Source organism: Balaenoptera borealis (assembly GCF_965194805.1).
Source record: "Balaenoptera borealis genome assembly, chromosome: 8".
Classification (NCBI taxonomy): domain Eukaryota; kingdom Metazoa; phylum Chordata; class Mammalia; order Artiodactyla; family Balaenopteridae; genus Balaenoptera; species Balaenoptera borealis.
In genome coordinates, this window is record NC_138865.1 from 2,004,988 (window position 1) to 2,028,342 (window position 23,355).

Sequence of the window (23,355 nt, forward strand, 5' to 3'; positions counted from 1 at the left end):
CCGCAGGGCCGCGTCAGCTGCACGGGACGGCTGATGGTGCAGGCCGTGAACCAGAGAGGCCGCAGCCCCCGCTCGCCCGCCGGCCAGCCTCACGGCAGAAGGTATCGCACGCGTCCCTTCCCGCGCGCTGCTGCTCTTTTACTGTCACTGTAACCCAGCGCTGCCAGCACCGCGGGGACAGGGTGGGGACACGGCAGGAAGCGTGGCGGCGTGTGGCTCCGCTGTAGCCGGGGGTGGGGAGGAGGACGTGCCGGCTGGGCCCGGCGCCCGCCGACACGTGCCGCGTGTGAGCGGGGCCGGGAGCCGCCCCGCGCGACAGCCACGTCACCACGGACACGCTGGTCGGTGGCAGCCAGGCTCTAGCCACGCTTTCCTCACCAGCACCACGCGGGCTGCCCTCTGGGTTCCCTAAGATCAGCTCGTGTGCGAAGGTCCCTCCTCCGGTCGCTTAGGTCACAAGCTCGTCTCAGACCCTAGCCTCGTAGCTCAGACTTGCTGTACCTTGGACGCTTCCGCTGCCCCGTGGCCCCGGGCGAGTGCACGTGAGGACGGGCAGCGGGGCTGCGGTTCTCAGTGACACACGTGGCCACAGAAGGGACCGGTGGTGGGGCCGGCCGGTCCCCGGGCCTTGCTCAGGGGGTCCTGGAGGGCCAGGGGCGCAGGGGAGGACACGCCAGTGAGGCCACCGGGGGAGCAGGACGCGGCAAGCAGCAGCGGGCGGGTCCACGCCCCGCGCGGGCTCGTGCTGGCGTTTGGGAGGCAGCTCCGGCCTCAGCGCTCGCAGGTTTGATGCCGGCTTCCCGGGGCGGGACTTGCTCCCAGCATCACCTGCCCCCGCATCCCTGCGCACAGCACAGCTGTAGCGGGTCCATTCTCTCCGGCTTTACTCGGGGCCTTCCGTGCATGTCAGCCGTTCGTGGGCCACTGTCTCCTGGAAGGGCATTGTGCTCATAAATGAGACCTGATGGGTGAAGGCTGGTGATTACTAGCGTATTATGCTAATTTTTCATTTGCTTTGCTCCTACTTTTGCTACTGAAGTGTTTCTTAACTTACCTTCCAATGATCACCGGCAGGGTTAGTTTCAGCACCTCACTCCTAAGTCTTCCCTGCATGTTGCTCTTAAAGGCGGCTCTGGCAGCATACTCCAAAGCAAGAAGGATGCACAAAATCTGGGAGATTTGCACAGTTTTATGTTAAAGCAAAAAAAAGAAAAACAAATACTGCTTTAGGCACATGGTTAATGGTTACAGAAGAAAACCTGCCTAAAATGTGATGTGTTTTCCTGGTTAATATGAAAAGAAATTTTTATTAGAAGATATTCATTCTTTTTAAATAATAAGAACTTTTAATTTCCTGCAAATTTACAGTCACAGTGGAAAGCTGTACTAATTTCTGTTGAAAAATATTTGGCAATAAATAAGCAACAGCTGCCGCTTCTCATACAGCTTTAAAAATATTTATTTAGGAAAAAATAGGCTACTGTTAGTTCCCCATTTTCCCCTTTCACGATTTATGCTAGCTGTAAGGGTTAGGACAGCAGATTATTTGAAGTCTGCAATTAGCAGGTTATTAAATGTATAATAAACTTCCAAATGAAACAAGATTTTGTTTTACTGACTTTTTTTATGGTATAAACCCTGGGATTAGGAGCTAGGTAAGCAGGTAAGGAAATTGTATTATCACCCCGTATATTATAGAGAAGAGATGACTAAGAACCTGACAATACTGTCTATTTATCTATATTACCTATCATCTGTGTGTCGTTCTCCCTCCCTCCCCCCATCTTTCTTTCCATCTATTTATATATATTGTCTATATTTGTGTCGTTCTCCCTCCTCCCCCCTTTCTTTCCATCTGTCTGTATTTATCTATGTGTCATTCTCCCTCCGTCTCTCTCTACCCCCATCTTTCTTTCCATTTGTCTATTTATCTATATTGTCTATCTTTTGTGGCGTTCTCCCTCCCCTCCCCCATCTTTCTTTCCATCTGTTGGTTTTCTCTCTCGTTCGAAGGTCTCGTTCGAGATCCAGGGACAGTGCCGACGAAGGTGAACCGATTCAGGAGCGATTCTTCCGACCGCACTTCCTGCAGGCTCCCGGGGACCTGACGGTCCAGGAGGGCAGGCTCTGCAGGATGGACTGCAAGGTGAGGGGCGTGGGTGCCTCCCTTCTCCCTGCAATACCGCTTCCCTCTAGTTCCTTTCGGGGAAAGTATGTAAAGTATACATCTTTAAAATGTTTTCTAGCAGAAGAGGAGAGAAAATGGAACATACTAAATATTTATATACATTTCAAATCATTCTTTTCCTTGACTTTTAAGAAGTTTTTGTTGAATATGTCCTTTACCTAGAACCCTGTATACCATACTCCAGACAGTGAACTGGGAGGTTTTGTCCCTCAAAGTCGCCGTTTTTGTTGAAGTAATGACTGTGTTGGATGTGTCCTCTGTCCTGATCTTACTTATATTCACTCTGTTTTCATACAGATTTTGTATCCACACACCTACTCTCTCAGGCCTCCCATTTCCTGTTTCTGAGAGACATCTGAGCAGCATCTTCATTCCGTCGCTTTATGATAGGGCTTCTTAATCAGGTCCTGGGGTGAGCAGGTCTCATCGGGTGTGTGGGCCTGAAATTACACAGGAGGTTGTATGTGGTACACCTGCCATCAGCTTCCCAGAGGACCTCGAGGCCAAAAATGTGTAGGAACCACTAGTCTGAAATTTTTTGATTGTTTTGTGTTTTTGCCCCATTATTTATTGACCTTAAATTTAAATTTTAGCTCTGAAATATGAATAAGCTTTTAAAAAAATAATTTGGGCTCTCTCTGCTGGTTGTCTGTGGAATTGCAGAACACAGGATGTAAGGCACTTAGAAGGTTAACTCTGAGCTTGTAGAAATGTATAAAAAGCTTGTTGAAATGTATAAAAATGTATAAAGATATATAAAATACTTTCCAGCATAATTTTTTAATATAAATGTATTTATTTTTTGGCTGCATTGGGTTTCGTTGCTGTGCGTGGGCTTCTCATTGCGGTGGCTTCTCGTTTTGGAGCACAGGCCCTAGGCATGCGGGCTCAGTAGTTGTGGCACGTGGGCTCAGTAGTTATGGCTCGTGGGCTCTAGAGTGCAGGCTCAGTAGTTGTGGCACACGGGCTTAGTTGCTCCGCGCCATGTGAGATCTTCCTGGACTAGGGAATCAAACCCGTGTCCCCTGCATTGGCAGGTGGGTTCTTAACCACTGCACCACCAGGGAAGTCCCTCCAGCGTAATTTTTTCAATTTTTATTTTATATTGCACTATAGTTGATTAACAGTGTTAGTTTCAGGTGTACAGCAGAGTGATTCAGTTATGCATATGCATGTATCTATTCTTTTTCAAAGTTCTTTTCCCATTTAGGTTATTACAGAATATTGAGCAGAGTTCCCTGTGCTCAATACAGTAGGTCCTTGTTGGTTATCTGTTTCGTATATAGTAGTGTGTATATGTCAGTCCCAATCTCCCAATTCATCCCTCCCTGCCCCCACCCTTCCTCCCTGGTAACCATAAAAGTTCATTCTTTAAGTCTGTGAGTGTGTTTTGTAAATTAGTTCATTTGTATCAATTTTTAGATTCCACATATGGTATTTCTCTCTCTGACTTACTTCACTTAGTATGATAATCTCCAGGTCCATCCATGTTGCTGCAAATGGCATTATTTCATTCTTTTTTATGGCTGAGTAACATTCCATTGTATATATGGACCACATCTTCTTTATCCATTCCTCTGTCGATGGACATTTAGGTTGCTTCCATGTCGTGGCTATTGTAAATAGTGCTGCTATGAACACTGGGGTGCATGTATCTTTCTGAATTATGGTTTTCTCCAGGTATTTGCCCAGGAGTGGGATTGCTGGGTCGTATGGTAGTCCTATTTTTAGTTTTTTAAGGAACCTCCATACTGTTCTCCATAGTGGCTGTATCAATTTACATTCCCACCAAGAGTGCAAGAGGTTCCGTTTTCTGACCGGCCAAGAGGGCCAGCTGTGCAGCCCGGGTGGGAGAGCCCACCCGCTTCCTCCGTGCACCTGTGCTGGCCCGACAGGTAGAGCGGGCGCGGTGCGCCGGGGGTGGCAGGTGGCCGGATGGGAGGGTGCAGAGCCTGCCCGCTTTTAGCCAGTGATTTAACTGTTTTCTGTAAATCCCTAGGCCTTTGCCGTGTGTGTGTGTTGGGGGCTGAGGCATCCTGGGGGCAGTATACATGAGCGTCACACTTCAGGAGTGGAGTTTGTGAGTTCTCTGGCTGATTTTGGCAGAGCTGATTCTCAGAAGAATTGGTTTACAGTCCCAGTGACATCTTTCCATATGTGATTTCCCACTGGTACATTTGGGGTAGGGGTGAAAGGGCCTTCCTTACGGGTGCTTTTCTTCCCGTTCAGAATGCAGGGCCCTAGAGTAAAGAGCTGACAGACGGTGGCCACCCCTCCCCTCACTGCACACCATGCTGTTAGCCATTAAACGTGCTTTTGTCTGATCTCTGGTCAGCACGACTGTCATGGTCTGGAGAGTGGGTTTTTTTTTTTTAATGTTTCCATCGTGAGGCTAATTTGTTGAGATGGCTTTCTGGGTAATTTCGTATGGCTCCTATTACTTAGTTTCAAGGATTATAAAATAATAACAGCCCTGTGTCTTAATGGCTGCATTAACTAATGTCTCTGCGGCTACAGCAGCCTTGATGAGAGGCTTTATCGTGAACCATGCGAGCTGAGTGTGAGTCCTTGTCATGGCTGGACATCTTTTTTCCAAAGGGCTCAGAGCCCCGGGCTGACATCACCCTCAGCGTCTTTATAACCTGGGTGAGGAAAGACGATGGCGAATGTTTTTGGTCCCCATCACACTTTTCTCTGGGTTGCTCTATAAGAAATGTTTAGAAGTGAGCCCGTGTGTGCCGAGAAGCTATTCAAAGATTTTAAGCAAAAGAGAAATGTGGGCTTCCCTCATGGCACAGTGGTTAAGAATCCACCTGCCAATGCAGGGGACACGGGTTCAAGCCCTGGTCCGGGAAGATCCCGTGTGCCACAACTACTGAGCCTGCGCTCTAGAGCCCACAAGCCACAACTACTGAGCCCATGTGCCACAACTACTGAGCCCATGTGCCACAACTACTGAGCCTGTGCTCTAGAGCCCACGAGCCACAACTACTGAAGCCCATGCGCCTAGAGCCCCATGCTCCACAACAAGAGAAGCCACTGCAGTGAGAAGCCCATGCATCGCAACAAAGACCCAATGCAGCCAAAAATAAATAAGTAAGTAAGAAACGTGACCTGATGCTAAGAGCCTCATGTTGTCCGGAAGGAGGAGTTTGTGCCGGCGTCTTAGGTGTTCGTGACCTCACTCTGTTTCCGTAGCAGAGGAATTCATTCGCACTTCCTTTCCGGTTTAGGTCAGTGGGCTGCCAACCCCCGATCTCAGCTGGCTGCTGGACGGCAAGCCCATCCGCCAGGACAGCGCCCACAAGATGCTGGTGCGAGAGAACGGGGTGCACTCTCTGATCATCGAGCCCGTCGCGGCCCGGGACGCCGGCGTCTACACGTGCGTGGCCACCAACCGGGCTGGACACAACTCCTTCAGCCTGGAGCTCGTGGTCGCAGGTAGGTCCCGGGAACCTCTCCCAGGGTGAGCGTCAGACATAGAAACAAACTAACCCACGTGGAAAGTACATCAAACCGCTGAAAAAAATAGACTGTTATCATCAACGTGTTAAGACCTGGCAAGTCAGAAACATCACTTTTTCTTCGCTGTAGCCGTGGTTATTTTTCTTCCCTTCCCCCGTCAGCCTGGCAGCCAGAGGAAAGGGTTTGAGCAGTTTTTCTGGGCGGTTCCCCTTCTCTTGGGCCCCCAGTGTCACACAGGAAGGGCAGCAGCAGCCCGGCCTCCAGGAACCACACGACGTAGGAGAATGTGCTCATGCAGCAAGTTCTCCATGTAGACCTAGCTTTTAAAGTCACGTGCAGTGATTTCGAAATTCAAAACTTTGAAACACTGTGATCTACCCCCAATGTCATAGACAGATTAAACTCAGGTTTGCTTTTTAATTGACTATGTATCTTTACAGAATTTACCTACCAGAATAAAGTTTTACCCTTAGGTATGGGAAATGAGTTTATGGAAAGGTTTAGTGTCCTTAGGAGCTGAGCATGAGTAGAGAGCCTGTCCTCTGTGCTCACCTGAAAAAAGCAGCAGAACGGAGCGTTTATTTCTCATCACTGCATGCAAAGCGCTCACTTGGTCCTCACGGCAGCCCCATGAGGCAGTCAGCAAATGGGAATTAGGAGAGGTGAAGTGACTTTCCCAGGGGCCAGGCCCCGGTGCCCCTCCGGTGCCGGGAGCCTTTGAGCTCCTTGGGGAAACAGCAGCAGCGAGGACGCGGCGGGCCGCCCGGCTACAGTCCAGGCCAGGGATTCTCGTGACAACACCTAGACGTGTTCACACAAGAACACGGGCAGCGTGCAGCCTGTGTGCCAGCCCCGCTTCAGTTTCACTCCTTCCTGCAGCCCTCCCTCCTCAAACTCAGCTGCTGGGGTCCCCCCGTTGACCATACCTGTCCTCAGGCCCGAGATGCCCCCGTCGGCACTTCGGAGGAAGTCAGGGCTCAGCTCCCAGCCCAGCTCTCGTTTCCTGGCTGTGTCCTCTGGCAGGTCTGTCTCTGCAGCTCAGTGTCCCCAACTGTAAAAGGGGGGCCGTGATGCTCAGGGTTTAAGGGCTAAGTCGTGTCACAAGGGCGAAACCCTGTGAAGCTCTGCATCCCCACGAGCCTGCCTAGCCAAGCTCCAGAATGTAGATGTGAGACCTACTGTGGAGGGTCGCTGCGACCTAAAGGCCCGTCTTATGCATTTTACGCTCTTTTGAAAACTGGGGCCCAGGAAGAGCACCGAGTGAGGTCTCTTCCCAGGGTAGCCCAGGTCAAGTAACCACAAAAAGTCCAATAAAAATTAACCCTCTATATAATTCAAGGTCATAGAGGGTCTTAGGTTTTTAAAAATTTCAGGTAGAACGTTTACCTTTGCTTTGCTATTATTTGTCACAGAGGAGGGGGTGGAGAAGACCGCACCCTCAGACTCATTGTTGGCAGCTAGGATGATGGTAGCTAAGACTTATTCTTCCTCTGGGACTGTCCCCACCGCAGATCCAAGGAAACACTGATGGTAATAATCAGAGTGTTACCAACAGTTCCGATTTTTCCAGACTGGGTAATAGTCGTCATTTCCATAGCTTTCTTCAAAGAAATACAAATTGGAACTGGTAATGTATAGAATGTACATTCCTAGTGTTCAGGTAACTATTTAAAGCTGCCTCTCCTCGTTTCCCCCTTTATAGCCTGTGGTATGTCTCTCTTAAGCCAGGACCTAGAAATCCTCAGGGTCTTTTGGCCAGCAGGGTGGGAATCTAGTGAATCAGTGTCACTAGATGGCAGTGGTGGGCTGAGGCAGGGACCCTCATCAGTCACCAGCCTGACAGAGGTCCCCCGAGACCACTCAGGCAGACGCTCTGGGAGCAGGTGCAGGCCTGTCGGACTTGAACTGATTGAGGAGAGAAAGGAGTGGAATGAAGGGTAGGAACCTTTCTTGGTGGAGGAGGGATAACTTGGAGAGAGGACAAGCGTCCTGCCACCTGCAATGAAAAACGACGTCAGCACAGTTGAGCGGTATTGCTGAAAGCACCTGCGTTCTTTTGTGATACCTTTTGCACCCGTCACTGGTAGGTAATCCGTCTCGTGTCTTCGCAGCTAAGGAAGCGCACAAGCCCCCCGTGTTCCTCGAGAAGCTGCAGAACACAGGGGTGGCGGACGGGTACCCGGTGCGTCTGGAATGCCGGGTGTCTGGGGTGCCGCCACCGCAGATATTTTGGAAGAAGGAAAACGAGTCGCTCACTCACAGCACGGACCGCGTGAGGTGAGAGCCCACGGGGCCGCCCCCCACCCGCAGGGGTCCTGATGGTCCCAAAGGCAGGTGCCCAGCACGCGCCCGTGTGCGCCGCCCCCGGGCCAGCCCCCGCACGCCTGCGCTTTCCGTAGGCGGCCGCCCTGCTGTGCAATGCGGTGGCTCCCCGCCTAATGCAGGCAGTGCTTTGCGGGGGCAGATCCTCCCCTGGGAATTGAGCACTCGGCTTCATCCAGCTTCCCGGCCCCTCCCCCTCCCATTAGCTGCCACGGGCTGGCGGCCTCTGCAGAATTAGGAGGACCCTGTTATCCGCTGCTTGCACAGTTCTGTTTCTCATGAGCTAATGAAAAGTGATGCTTCGCGTCCTGAAACATTTCGAGCCCTATGGCCATGTCCGTCTTTTGCAGCCTGCACCAGGACAACTACGGCTACGTGTGTCTGCTCATCCAGGGGGCCACCAAGGACGACGCTGGCTGGTACACGGTGTCGGCCAAGAACGAGGCCGGGATCGTGTCCTGCACGGCCCGGCTGGACGTCTACAGTGAGTACCCCTCCCTCTCGCCTCAATGCGTTGGTTCCTTCAGTTACGACAAGTCGGGCATCGGCACAGCAAATCACGTTACTCTGATCTCATCAACAACTCTAGCGCTTTATTTGCCAGAAATTTCACACTGCTCTTTCTCTTTCTGTTTATAGTTTCTCATCATTAATAGTGAACCTCGCCAGGAGAACAGTGCCCAAGTATCACTCAGGAACTTTGCGTTTTTAGCAAAATGTGCATGTGGATTTCTCTGGCGTCGGCTACCCAGCTGTGGCTTTCTTACCCAGCACCCTTAGGAGTTAACACCAGGCAAAGGCATAAGCACAGATTTTTCACATTTTGTTACTGCCTTGTGCAAATGACTCCCTTTTAACATTTCCCCCTAAGCTATGATCCTGTCACAGCCTCTTAATTCACTCTAAACGTGTGGCCCATTGAACCTGGAATGCATACTTCCTGTGGCTTAGTGCTTTGTGTTAACATATCTTAAGCAGTTCAGCACTAGGTTTGTGAGTGTTTGTGTACGTATATTTGTGTACATGCATCCCAGATTGAAAGAAAAATGTTCTAAGTTTACAAACTAGCCCAGTAGCATTATGTGATCTAGTGACAAGAAAACCACTAGGAAAAATTCAGAACTGATTTCACACATAAGAAATGACTGACCTCAACCTTCCCTATCGCCCGGCTCCTTTCAAACAATTTGTGTTAGAACATCCGTCCAGAATACCTGATGACTATCATTACTGTGGCATTTATACATTCTGAGCTTTGAAGTTTTTTTTCAAAGTGAGCAGCAGGAAGTGTAGCAGCCATTTCAAAGGACTCCCCGAGCTGCAGTGAGTACTATCAAGATAAACTACACGCTGTCTCTGTTCCCGAGCTGCTGTAGTCCCACCACCCTGTGTAGGCAGTAAATTTGCAACATGTGAGTAGACTGCAGAACCACTCGTACATTTTAGGACTTCTACCATGGATGTGTTCGGTCTTTTGCAAAGAACACGTGCCTGGTACACAGCCAGAGCCATGCTACCTGGTTACAGATTCTGAGTTCCGTGTTGTGTCTTGCAGCCCAGTGGCAGCAGCCCCCGCCAAGCACCAAGCCGAAGCGGGTGCGGCCCTCAGCCAGCCGCTATGCCGCGCTCTCGGACCAGGGACTCGACATCAGGGCTGCGTTCCAGCCCGAGGCCAGCCCGTCGCACCTGATGCTGAGCCCTGGCCTGGTGGAGAGCGAGGACCTGTGAGCTGGCGCTCTCCGCAGAGCCCAGACACTGAAACCGCCGCTGCCTTGACCCACCTCTCCTCTGTCACGGGACGGAAAAGGCAGAAACATACCTTTGGCTCTAAGAAACAAAAGGACACCAAAATCCTACTTTTCTTCCTGGTAAACCAGATGTAGAGGCTGCGTACGCGATGCTGATAGGAATGCGCACCTTGCACGGAGAATTCACATTCATCAGCCAATTTAAAACTTTGGGAAGTGCTGTGATTCAGGGGGTCTGAAATGCCAAAGTGCTAACGGAAAAAAGGTGACCACGACCTGTGTTGTCCTGAGTGTCTTCACCAGCGTAGGTGCTGCCACCCAGCGTGAGCTCGGGGGGCTCCCCAGAGGTGGCGGCACCACAGGGGACACCGCCTGGGCTCTGAGGGGCAGTGTGCTCACGCAGCCAGGGACCCACGCAGGGGATGGGAGGAGGAGGGCGCCACCAGGAAGCCCAAGGAAACGCCTGTCTGCAAATCGTTTTCCACTAAACCGTGCGGAAGGAGCCACCTGCCTTCAGTTCTGTTAACATCAGGAGTTTTCTAACAAGGTTAAGACCTTCGTTCTTAACCTCTTTTTCTTTACGTGTAGTATTTTCTCTTGTTACCTTGGTAGGGCACTTACTTACAAACCATATGAAAATAATACAAAGTGCTCTGAATAAAGCAGAACCATATCGCAGTCCATTCCACAAAGGGCACCCAGACCACCCAAGTGACCAAGCTGTGTAGCATCTGGAGGAGACGGGTTTGGAAGGAGCAGAGAGAAGAGGGAAAGGAAGCACAACCAGCACACTCAGACTGTGTTCATTTACGTGAAGGTAGCGGAGCACGAGACGGTCAAGGCCAGGCTTTTCTTTGGTTTTCTTCAAACTTACTTAACCTAAGACAGAAGCAACACAACACCGCCATTCCCAAGTCAGGGAATCGAGGGTCAGTCGGAGGGAAGCTCGTGCTCGGGACGCTGCGGTGTCTGAGCTGGCGCCGGAGCAGGGGATTGGAGGTGCGTACCGCAAGTTGAATATGGGCTGAGCTGCGAGATTGTCACGGATCAGAAACAGCCTGTGGGCGCTAGTCTACTTGGGGAGACAAAGACGGGGGTGCCAGAATGCATTTTCTCCATGGCACTGCCATACGGTGGATGGAAACTATTAATTCACTTCCCTGCTGCCACGAGACCTTTTTGCCTTAAGAAGTTGCTGGGTTCCAAGTAGTTTGTAAAGGCATCTCGGGCAAAGACTGCTTTTGAATGCCTGTGATTCTGCATCAGCTAGATGGAGTGGATTCTGACCAGACTTGATGGTTTTAAGTCAGAACCAATAAACTTTTTAAAAAGGAGAAAAAAACAAATTTGGGCTGATATTATAAAACCTGAGTCTTTAATGGTACTTTCCTATGAAGAGAACACACTGTATTCTTTATGCAAAACACATTTATCTTTCATTATTTATAATAAAAATGTTGAACTCTCTTAGCTCAGTTACTCAATTCAATACATAGTATTTTTTAAGTAATTTTGTATCTGTGTGCCACCGTGTATATTCCGTTGTGCTGCTTCACATGGACAGCTTCCTCCTTCCTTGTAAGAGCACCAACGAAGCAAGCTTTAAATGCCAGGCTGGAGCTCCGGTGCCCACGTTCTGTGCAGAGTGGCACACGTGTCTCTGACCACACCTACGTGCATTGCTGATGTGGGATTTCAGACACCGTGCAAAGTCTCTCCTGGACCTTTCTATACTGTAGAATTATGACTTAACATCATCTCTTACTTGCCAAATTTTTCTGAATGTGACTTTTTGCTGATTTGCTGGGTTTGGGATTAACTAGCATTATTTTGCCACCTTTCATGTATTTATAAAGAAATAAGTACTATCCTACTACTTTGGATTGTTGTGCTGGTGTAATGTGGATTTAACATCAATAAATATTTAACAAATAATAGTTGCAATCTTGTGAAGCAAAGACTCAGTCGTTTTCATTTTCTCTTGCTTGCTGTAATAAACTGGTACAGACTAGAACCACTGTGTCCGCTGCAGCGCATTCTCACCTGAGTGCAAGCGGCTGGGAATCGGGCTCCTCGCGGCTATAGGACCGGGTCTCACGTGGTCTGTCAGTGGGGGGCACTGGGCTGCTACAGGCCGCGTCACCCCCCTCCCTCACCAAAACCGGCAGTGAGAATCCCCCTCGGGACAAATCCCTCTCACGCTTTGACTCCAGTCAAGAAGAGTCCCGTGCCTTTTAAGGGACCACCTGATCTGGGTCTGCAGAATCCCTTCCACGCGGAGCCTGGATCTGTGTGTGGGTGAGAGAGAAGGGGGGTGCACCCCAGGACGGGGGGACACTGGGAGCTGGCTCAGAACCCCGCCCACCTCAGCAGTTTACCGGACATGTGCCTGGGAGTGACAGTGGGTCCTGTGGTCCCCCGGGAAAGCATCCTGTGACCACGTACCGTAGCCGCTCTCTTAGAAGTATACGGGGTTCTGGCTCAAGAGGTCCTCCCCCAGACACACCAGATCCACTACTACGTATCCTCCAAAAGAAACCTCGGGTGAATGAGAACAGACCCACGTCACAACAGGAGGGGCCGAGGCACAGCCTCACTGTGACCCCCACTGCCTGGCATGGTGACCCACGGTCAGGAGGGAACTCAACCCCAAGCTTTCCCCGGGGAGTGAAGGACTTGACCCCCTCACCAGGACCCCAACTTTTAAGGCCTGCCTCTGAGACCAGCCCCCAAGACGTGTAGCTCTGAAAGCCAGCGGGGCTTCCGTCCATGAGACACGGCTGCAGGGTACCGAGAGATGCTTCCTCCAGGGCCGCACGGACTAGCCCGCCCCACGGACCAGCACAGAGGCCGCCGAGAGATGCTTCCTCCAGGGCCGCACGGACTAGCCCGCCCCACGGACCAGCACAGAGGCTGCCGAGAGATGCTTCCTCCAGGGCCGCACGGACTAGCCCACCCCACGGGCCAGCACAGAGGCCGCCAACGGAAAAGCACCCAGACCCTCTGTGAAGGAGGCTTCTTTGCTCATGTTCAGCCTGAGGGACAGACATCTAGCTGGACATGTGTCAGGCCAACCCGAATCCTCTCCAGAAACCCCCAAGGGCAGGCGCTGTCTTCACGCCATCCCTCTGCCTCCAGATGGCCACTAGCTCCCATAAAGGGGCCCGTGCACTGGCCTGGGGCCCAGGGGACACCTGAATGGCCTAGCTCTGCTGGCCAGGGGGGCTTACATTTGCGAGTCCCGTAAGTCTGTAATGGAGAAACGGTTCTTACCCTGCTACCCCCCGGGGCAGAGCACATAGGCAGCACACTGAAGCACCCCAGTCTCTCTGTGACACAGGGCAGTGGTCTTCACAGCTATGGCCTAAGGGGCAGGCTTCTAATTAAACACACACCTAGGGGCCGACTGCAACCCTCTCCAGAGGGGGGCCCTGTCCCAGTTCACCCAGTTCAGAGGGGGGCCCTGTCTCAGTTCCGAGTTCTGTGTCTCTAAGAAAGGAGTGGGCACATGACTAGCAACCAGGTGTGGCTGCCACCCACTGTGATTTAAAATCTTCCAACAAAAGCCCAGGACCAGAAGGCTTCACAGGCAAATTCAATCAAACATTTAGAGAAGAGCTAACACCCATCCTTCTCAAACTCTTCCAAAAAATTGCAGAGGAAGGAACACTCCCAAACTCATTCTACAAGGCCACCATCATCACCCTGATACCAAAACCAGACAAAGATATCACAAAAAAAAAAAAAAAAAAAATTACAGGCCAATATCACCGATGAACATAGAGGCAAAAATCCTCAACAAAATACTAGCAAACAGAACCCAACAACACATTAAAAGGATCATACACCACGATCAAGTGGGATTTATCCCAGGGATGCAAGGATTCTTCAATATATGCAAATCAATCAATATCATAACCATATTAACAAATGGAAGAATAATAGCGTCATCTCAATACACACAGAAAAGGCTTTTGACAAAATTTAACAGCCATTTATGATAAAAACTCTCCAGAAAGTGGGCACAGAGGAAACCTACCTCAACATAGTAAAGGTCATATACGACAATCCCACAGTAAACACCATTCTCAATGGTGAAAAACTGAAAGCATTTCCTCTAAAATCAGGAACAAGACAAGGATGTCCACTCTCACCACTATTATTCAACATAGTTTTGGAAGTCCTAGCCATGGCAATCAGAGAAGAAAAGGAAATAAAAGGAATACAAATTGGAAAAGAAGTACTAAAACTGTCACTGTTTGCAGGTGACATGATACTACACATAGAAAATCCTAAATATATTACCAGAAAACTACTGGAGCTCATCAATGAATGTGGTAAAGTTGCAGGATACAAAAATAATACGCAGAAATCTCTTGTATTCCTATACACTAACAACAAAAGATCAGAAGGAGAAATTAAGGGGAAAATCCCATTGACCATCGCAACAAAAAGAATAAAATACCTAAGAATAAACCTACCTAAGAAAGCAAAAGACCTGTACTCAGAAAACTATAAGACACTGATGAAAGAAATCAGAGACAACACAAACAGATGGAGAGACATACCATGTTCTTGGATTGGAAGAATCAATATTGTGAAAGTGACTATACTACCCAAAGCAATCTACAGATTCAGTGCAATCCCTATGATATTTCTTAAAGAATTAGAACAAAAAAATTTTACAATTTCTATGGAGACACAAAAGACCTTGAATAGCCAAAGGAATCTTGAGAAAGAAAAACAGAGCTGGAGGAATCAGGCTACCTGACTTTGTACTACAAACCTAAAGTAATCAGAACAGTATGGTACTGTCACAAAGACTGAAATACAGATCAGTGGAACAGGATAGAAAGTCCAGTGATAAACCCACATACATATGGTCAACTAATCTATGATGAACAAGGCAAGAATATACAATTGTGAAAACACAGTCTCTTCAATAAGCGGTGCTGGGAAAAGTGGACAGCTACATGTAAAAGAATGAAATTACAACACTCCCTAACACCATACACAAAAATAAACTCAAAATGGATTAAAGACCTAAATGTAAGGCCAGACACTATAAAACTCTTAGAAAGAAACATAGGCAGAACACTCTTTAACAAAAAACACAGCAAGATCTTTTCTGATCCACGTCCTAGAGTACTGAAAATAAAAACAACAATAAACAAATGGAACCTAATTAAACTTAAAAACTATTGCACAGCAAAGGAAACAATAAACAAAACAAAAAGACAACCTATGGACTGGGAGAAAATATTTGCAAACAATGCAACCAACAAGGGATTAATCTCCAAAATATACAAACTCATGCAACTCAATATCAAAAAATCAAACAACCCAATCAAAAAATGGACAGAAGACCTAAACAGACATTTCTGCAAAGAGACATACAGATGGCCAAGAGGCACATGAAAAAATGCTCAACATCACTAATTATTAGAGAAATGCAAATCAAAACTACAATGAGGTATCCCCTCATACCGGTCAGAGTGGCCAGCATCAAAAAATCTACAAACAATAAATGCTGGAGTGGGTATGGAGAAAAGGGAACCCTCCTATGCTGTTGGTGGGAATGTCAACTGGTACAGCCACTATGGAGAACAGTATGGAGGTTCCTTAAAAAACTAAAAATGGAACTACCATATGACCCAGCAATCCCACTCCTGGGCATATACCTGGAGAAAACCATAATTCAGAATGATACATGCACCCCAATGTTCACTGCAGCACTATTTACAATAGTCAAGACATGGAAGCAACCTAAATGTCCACTGACAGATGAATGGATAAAGAAGATGTGGTGTGTATATGTGTGTGTGTGTGTATATACACACACACACACACACACATACAATGGAATGTTACTCAGCCATAAAAAAGAACAAAATAATGCCATTTGCAGCGACATGGGTGGACCTAGAGATTGTCATACTGTGTGAAGTCAGACACAGAAAGACAAATATGATATTGTTTATATGTGGAATCTTAAAAAAAAAAAGTACAAATGAACTCATTTACAAAACAAAAGTAGAGTCACGGATGTAGAAAACAAACATGGTTACCAGGGGATGGGAGGGGGCAGGGATAAATTAGGAGATTGGGATTGACATATACACACTACTGTATATAAAATAACTGGTAAAGACCTACTGTATAGCACAGGGACGTCTACTCAATACTCTGTAATGACCTGTATAGGAAAAGAATCTAAAAAAAGGAAGAGTGGATATATGTATAACTGATTCACTTTGCTCTACACCTGAAACTTACACAACATTGTAAATCAACTATACTCCAATAAAATTTTTTTTTAAACTACATACAGAACTATCATACACTCTAGCTAACCCACTCCTGGGCATATATCCAGAGAAAACCATAATTCGGAAAGACACATGCACCCAATGTTCATTGCAGCACTATTTACAATAGCCAGGACATGGAAGCAACCTAAATGCCCATCGACAGATGAATAGATAAAGAAGATGTACCACATATATACCATGGAATATTACTCAGCCATAAAGAAGAATGAAATAATGCCATTTGAGACAACATGGGTGGACCTAGAGATGGTCGTAGTGAGTGCAGTCAGCCAGACAGAGAAAGACAAACACCATATGATGTCTCTTGGGCATACAGGCTGTGATCACTCATGGCTCAGGTTACGGGAGTGCAGACAGGTGGAAGAGACTCAGATAGGGAAGAAAGAAGTTTGGGGAGAACTCTGGACAGAAAGGCACAGAGAGGAGCACAGCCTGCCCTCCAGAATACCACTGGTTTTACACACTCCAGGTTCACAACCACCCGCTCTGTTTTCCAGATGCCAGCATTCACGGAGGCCTACAGCTTGAAGACCAAGAGTCAAGCAAAATATCTCTCTGCCCAGAGTCCTGCCTCTGGTGAGAGAAAGTGCAGTCAGAGCACAGACAGCCTGCCAGGGTGTCCAGCCACTGTGCCCCTCGATCTGGCTGTAACTTCCAGATGGGATATAGTTAGCCGACCTGTGTCCCTCTGAGAAGGGAGCCAACTGGGCCAGTCACAGGCACACAGCAACCAACCCCTCCTGCCCAGGCACCCCGCTAAGGTTAGAGCAACCCCATCTCCAAGCCCATTTCACATTCGGGAGGTCCAAACTGGGAGCCGCGTGCGCACGACGCCGGTGCTCTGGCACCCTCTAGTGGCTGTCCTCTCTAACTGCAGTTTTGAACCCTTCCTCCTACCCCCCGCCCCCAGCTGGCTGCACTGGCCTTGGGCACCTTCCAGCCTGATTACATTCCCCTTCTTTTTGTAATCACAAAGTCACCTACAGAGTTTTAGGATCTCTCCAGAAGGAAGATCTTTTAATCAGTACATGTTAACCATGAGAAGTTTGTTTCAAGAATGAAACTGAAATACTGTATTTTTCTTTTTGTTTCCAAATAGAAACAGCTCTAGTTTTGTAGGTCATAAAAATTCCAAAGTTATAAATATGATGTCCTTGGCCAGAGAAAGAAAAGAAACATTTTAGGGCCCCCTCCACTCAACCACCCTTTAAGTCATGTAATTGGCCTTTAAATCAATCAGCTGATCCCTATATCTCTCTGACCAGGCTTTATATCAGCTCCACCCCCTTTAATGTACCTAACCTAGTGTTACCCCGCAGTCTGCCCCTGAAACCTGCAACTTCAAAAGTTGGGAACTTTATGTTGATCCCAGCACCAAACACAGCTTCAGTGGGAAAAAAAAAAAGGTACAAATGAACTGATTTACAGAACAGAAACAGTCACAGATGTAGAAAACAAACCTAGGATTTGTTTGGAGAAAAGGGGGGGAAATGGGGTGTGGATAAATTGAGAGATTGGCATTGACATATACACACTACTATATATAAAATAGGTAACTAATAAGGACCTACTGTATAGCACAGGGAACTCTACTCCATACACTGTAATGCCCTATATGGGAAAAGAATCTTTAGAAGAGTGGATATATGTATATGTATAACTGATTCACTTTGCTGTACACCTGAAACTTAAACAACATTGTAAATCTACTATACTCCAATAAACTTTTTTTAAGAAGAACCCTTATACAAAAAAAAAAAAAAAAATACACCCCTAATACCCAAACCAATCTTGAGAAAGATAAACAAGGCTGGAAGAATCAGACTCCCTGACGTCACACTATATGAAAAAGGTAATATATCAAAACAGTATGGTACTGTCACAAAAACTGAAATATGCACCACTGGAACAAGACAGAAATCTGGAGATAAACCAGGAACATATGGTCACCTAATCTATGATGAACAAGGCAAGACTATATACAGTGGAGAAAAGACAGCCTCTTCAATAAGTGGTGCTGGGAAAACGGGACAGCCACATGTAAAAGAATGAAACTACAACACTCCCTAACACCACACACAAAAATAAACTCACAATGGATTAAAGACCTAAATGTAAGGCCAGACACTAAAACTCTTAGGAAAAAACATAGGCAGAACACTCTAACATAAAACACAGCAAGATCTTTTATGATCCACTTACTAGAGTACAGAAAATAAAAACAAAACTTAAAAAAAAAAGGGACCTAATTAAACTTAAAAACTATTGTACAGAGTCAGCTCTACCCACCACCAGAGCCTCCCATCAAGCCTCTTAGATAGCCTCAACCACCAGAGGGCAGACAACAGAAGCAAGAAAAACTATAATCCTGCAACCTGTGGACCAAAAACCACAGTTACAGAAAGATAGAGAAGATGAAAAGACAGAGGGCTATGTACCAGATGAAGGAACAAGAAAAAACCCCAGAAAAACAACTAAATGAAGTGGAGATAGGCAACCTTCCAGAAAAAGAATTCAGAATAATGATAGTGAAGATGATCCAGGACCTTGGAATGAGAATGGAGGCAAAGATTGAGAAGATGCAAGAAATGATTAACAAAGACCTAGAAGAATTAAAGAACAAACAAACAGAGATGACCAATACAATAACTGAAATGAAAACTACACTAGAAGGAATCAATAGCAGAATAACTGAGGCAGAAGAACGGATAAGTGACCTGGAAGACAGAATGATGGAATTCACTGCAGCGGAACAGACTAAAGAAAAAAGAATGAAAAGAAATGAAGACAGCCTAAGAGACCTCTGGGACAACATTAAACGCAACAACATTCGCATTATAGGGGTCCCAGAAGGAGAAGAGAGAGAGAAAGGACCAGAGAAAATATTTGAAGAGATTATAGTCGAAAACTTCCCTAACATGGGAAAGGAAATAGCCACCCAAGTCCAGGAAGCGCAGAGTCCCATACAGGATAAACCCAAGGAGAAACACGCCGAGACACATAGTAATCAAAGTGGCAAAAATTAAAGACAAAGAAAAATTATTGAAAGCAGCAAGGGAAAAACGACAAATAACATACAAGGGAACTCCCATAAGGTTAACAGCTGATTTCTCAGCAGAAACTCTGCAAGCCAGAAGGGAGTGGCATGATATACTTAAAGTGATGAAAGGGAAGAACCTACAACCAAGATTACTCTACCCGGCAAGGATCTCATTTAGATTTGATGGAGAAATCAAAAGCTTTACAGACAAGCAAAAGCTAAGAGAATTCAGCACCACCAAACCAGCTCTACAACAAATGCTAAAGGAACTTCTCTAAGTGGGAAACACAAGGGAAGAAAAGGACCTACAAAAACAAACCCAAAACAATTAAGAAAATGGTCATAGGAACATACATATCGATTATTACCTTAAACGTGAATGGATTAAATGCCCCAACCAAAAGACATAGACTGGCTGAATGGATACAAAAACAAGACCCATATATATGCTGTCTACAAGAGACCCACTTGAGACCTAGGGACACATACAGACTGAAAGTGAGGGGATGGAAAAAGATATTCCATGCAAATGGAAATCAAAAGAAAGCTGGAGTAGCTATACTCATATCAGATAAAATAGACTTTAAAATAAAGAATGTTACAAGAGACAAGGAAGGACACTACATAATGATCCAGGGATCAATCCAAGAAGAAGATATAACAATTATAAATATATATGCACCCAACATAGGAGCACCTCAATACATAAGGCAACTGCTAACAGCTATAAAAGAGGAAATCGACAGTAACACAATAATAGTGGGGGACTTTAACACCTCACTTACACCAATGGACAGATCATCCAAAATGAAAATAAATAAGGAAACAGAAGCTTTAAATGACACAATAGACCAGATAGATTTAATTGATATATATCGGACATTCCATCCAAAAACAGCAGATTACACGTTCTTCTCAAGTGCGCACGGAACATTCTCCAAGATAGATCACATCTTGGGTCACAAATCAAGCCTCAGTAAATTTAAGAAAACTGAAATCATATCAAGCATCTTTTCTGACCACAACGCTATAAGATTAGAAATGAATTACAGGGAAAAAAACGTAAAAAGGACAAACACATGGAGGCTAAACAATACGTTACTAAATAACCAAGAGATCACTGAAGAAAGCAAAGAGGAAATCAAAAAATACCTAGAGACAAATGACAATGAAAACACGACGACCCAAAACCTATGGGATGCAGCAAAAGCAGTTCTAAGAGGGAAGTTTATAGCTATACAAGCCTACCTAAAGAAACAAGAAAAAGCTCAAGTAAACAATCTAACCTTACACCTAAAGAAACTAGAGAAAGAAGAACAAACAAAACCCAAAGTTAGCAGAAGGAAAGAAATCATAAAGATCAGAGCAGAAATAAATGAAATAGAAACAAAGAAAACAATAGCAAAGATCAATAAAACTAAAAGTTGGTTCTTTGATGAGATAAACAAAATTGATAAGCCATTAGCCAGACTCATCAAGAAAAAGAGGGAGCGGACTCAAATCAATAAAATCAGAAATGAAAAAGGAGAAGTTACAACAGACACTGCAGAAATACAAAGCATCCTAAGAGACTACTACAAGCAACTTTATGCCAATAAAATGGACAACCTGGAAGAAATGGACAAATTCTTAGAAAGGTATAACCTTCCAAGACTGAACCAGGAAGAAATAGAAAATATGAACAGACCAATCACAAGTAATGAAATTGAAACTGTGATTAAAAATCTTCCAACAAACAAAAGTCCAGGACCAGATGGCTTCACAGGTGAATTCTATCAGACATTTAGAGAAGAGCTAACACCCATCCTTCTCAAACTCTTCCAAAAAATTGCAGAGGAAGGAACACTCCCAAACTCATTCTATGAGGCCACCATCACCCTGATACCAAAACCAGACAAAGACACTACAAAAAAAGAAAATTACAGACCAATATCACTGATGAATATAGATGCAAAAATCCTCAACAAAATACTAGCAAACCGAATCCAACAACACATTAAAAGGATCATACACCACGATCAAGTGGGATTTATCCCAGGGATGCAAGGATTCTTCAATATACGCAAATCAATCAATGTGATACGCCATATTAACAAATTGAAGAATAAAAACCATATGATCATCTCAATAGATGCAGAAAAAGCTTTTGACAAAATTCAACACCGATTTCTGATAAAAACTCTCCAGAAAGTGGGCATAGAGGGAACCTACCTCAACATAATAAAGGCCATATATGACAAACCCACAGCAAACATCATTCTCAATGGTGAAAAACTGAAAGCATTTCCTCTAAGATCAGGAACAAGACAAGGATGTCCACTCTCACCACTATTATTCAACATAGTTTTGGAAGTCCTAGCCACGGCAATCAGAGAAGAAAAAGAAATAAAAGGAATACAAATTGGAAAAGAAGAAGTAAAACTGTCACTGTTTGCGGATGACATGATACTATACATAGAGAATCCTAAAACTGCCACCAGAAAACTGCTAGAGCTAATTAATGAATATGGTAAAGTTGCAGGATACAAAATTAATGCACAGAAATCTCTTGCATTCCTATACACTAATGATGAAAAATCTGAAAGAGAAATTATGGAAACACTCCCATTTACCATTGCAACAAAAAGAATAAAATACCTAGGAATAAACCTATCTAGGGAGACAAAAGACCTGTATGCAGAAAACTATAAGACACTGATGAAAGAAATTAAAGATGATACCAACAGATGGAGAGATATACCATGTTCTTGGATTGGAAGAATCAACATTGTGAAAATGAGTATACTACCCAAAGCAATCTACAGATTCAATGCAATCCCTATCAAATTACCAATGGCATTTTTTACGGAGCTAGAACAAATCATCTTAAAATTTGTATGGAGACACAAAAGACCCCGAATAGGCAAAGCAGTCTTGAGGCAAAAAAATGGAGCTGGAGGAATCAGACTCCCTGACTTCAGACTATACTACAAAGCTACAGTAATCAAGACAATATGGTACTGGCACAAAAACAGAAACATAGATCAATGGAACAAGATAGAAAGCCCAGAGATTAACCCACGCACCTATGGTCAACTAATCTATGACAAAGGAGGCAAAGATATACAATGGAGAAAAGACAGTCTCTTCAATAAGTGGTGCTGGGAAAACTGGACAGCTACATGTAAAAGAATGAAATTAGAATACTCCCTAACACCATACACAAAAATAAACTCAAAATGGATTAGAGACCTAAATATAAGACTGGACACTATAAAACTCTTAGAGGAAAACATAGGAAGAACACTGACATAAATCACAGCAAGATCTTTTTTGATCCACCTCCTAGAGTAATGGAAATAAAAACAAAAATAAACAAGTGGGACCTAATGAAACTTCAAAGCTTTTGCACAGCAAAGGAAACCATAAACAAGACGAAAAGACAACCCTCAGAATGGGAGAAAATATTTGCAAATGAATCAACGGACAAAGGATTAATCTCCAAAATATATAAACAGCTCATTCAGCTCAATATCAAAGAAACAAACACCCCAATCCAAAAATGGGCAGAAGACCTAAATAGACATTTCTCCAAAGAAGACATACAGACGGCCACGAAGCACATGAAAAGATGCTCAACATCACTAATTATTAGAGAAATGCAAATCAAAACTACAATGAGGTATCACCTCACTCCTGTTAGAATGGGCATCATCAGAAAATCTACAAACAACAAATGCTGGAGAGGGTGTGGTGAAAAGGGAACCCTCTTGCACTGTTGGTGGGAATGTAAATTGATACAGCCACTATGGAGAACAATATGGAGGTTCCTTAAAAAACTAAAAATAGAATTACCATATGACCCAGCAATCCCACTACTGGGCATATACCCAGAGAAAACCGTAATTCAAAAAGACACATGCACCCGAATGTTCATTGCAGCACTATTTACAATAGCCAGGTCATGGAAGCAACCTAAATGCCCATCAACAGACAAATGGATAAAGAAGATGTGGTACATATATACAATGGAATATTACTCAGCCATAAAAAGGAACGAAATTGAGTCATTTGTTGAGACGTGGATGGATCTAGAGACTGTCATACAGAGTGAAGTAAGTCAGAAAGAGAAAAACAAATATCGTATATTAATGCATGTATGCGGAACCTAGAAAAATGGTACAGATGAGCCAGTTTGCAGGGCAGAAGTTGAGACACAGATGTAGAGAATGGACATATGGACACCAAGGGGGGAAAACTGCGGTGGGGTGGGGATGGTTG

At 45.5% G+C, this 23,355-nt stretch overlaps 1 protein-coding gene and 1 long non-coding RNA gene across 9 annotated transcripts in view; one reads left to right on the top strand and one right to left on the bottom strand.

Annotated features, from left to right (window-relative positions):
- Positions 1-11,737, top strand: part of PALLD (palladin, cytoskeletal associated protein) — a gene marked incomplete at its 5' end in the record, with an annotated part of 365,468 nt that extends 353,731 nt beyond the window's left edge. For 7 of the 8 annotated variants that reach the window (XM_082402084.1, XM_082402085.1, XM_082402088.1 and 4 more), the window contains 6 exons: positions 7-101; positions 2,014-2,146; positions 5,422-5,629; positions 7,765-7,930; positions 8,326-8,459; positions 9,531-11,737. In XM_082402084.1, coding sequence (XP_082258210.1) covers positions 7-101; positions 2,014-2,146; positions 5,422-5,629; positions 7,765-7,930; positions 8,326-8,459; positions 9,531-9,703 — 909 coding nt within the window. In that variant the 3' untranslated portion in view covers positions 9,704-11,737. Of the gene's footprint in view, positions 1-6; positions 102-2,013; positions 2,147-5,421; positions 5,630-7,764; positions 7,931-8,325; positions 8,460-8,614; positions 8,660-9,530 lie in introns of all 8 variants that reach the window. The other variant, XM_082402086.1, reaches the window with a different exon arrangement.
- On the bottom strand, positions 108-5,415 carry LOC309633378. The gene is made up of 3 exons (XR_014247474.1): positions 5,117-5,415; positions 2,503-5,060; positions 108-1,170 (listed from the first exon to the last, which is right to left on the bottom strand). It is a non-coding gene; the product is annotated as an uncharacterized lncRNA (long non-coding RNA).
- Positions 11,738-23,355: the final 11,618 nt, after the last annotated feature.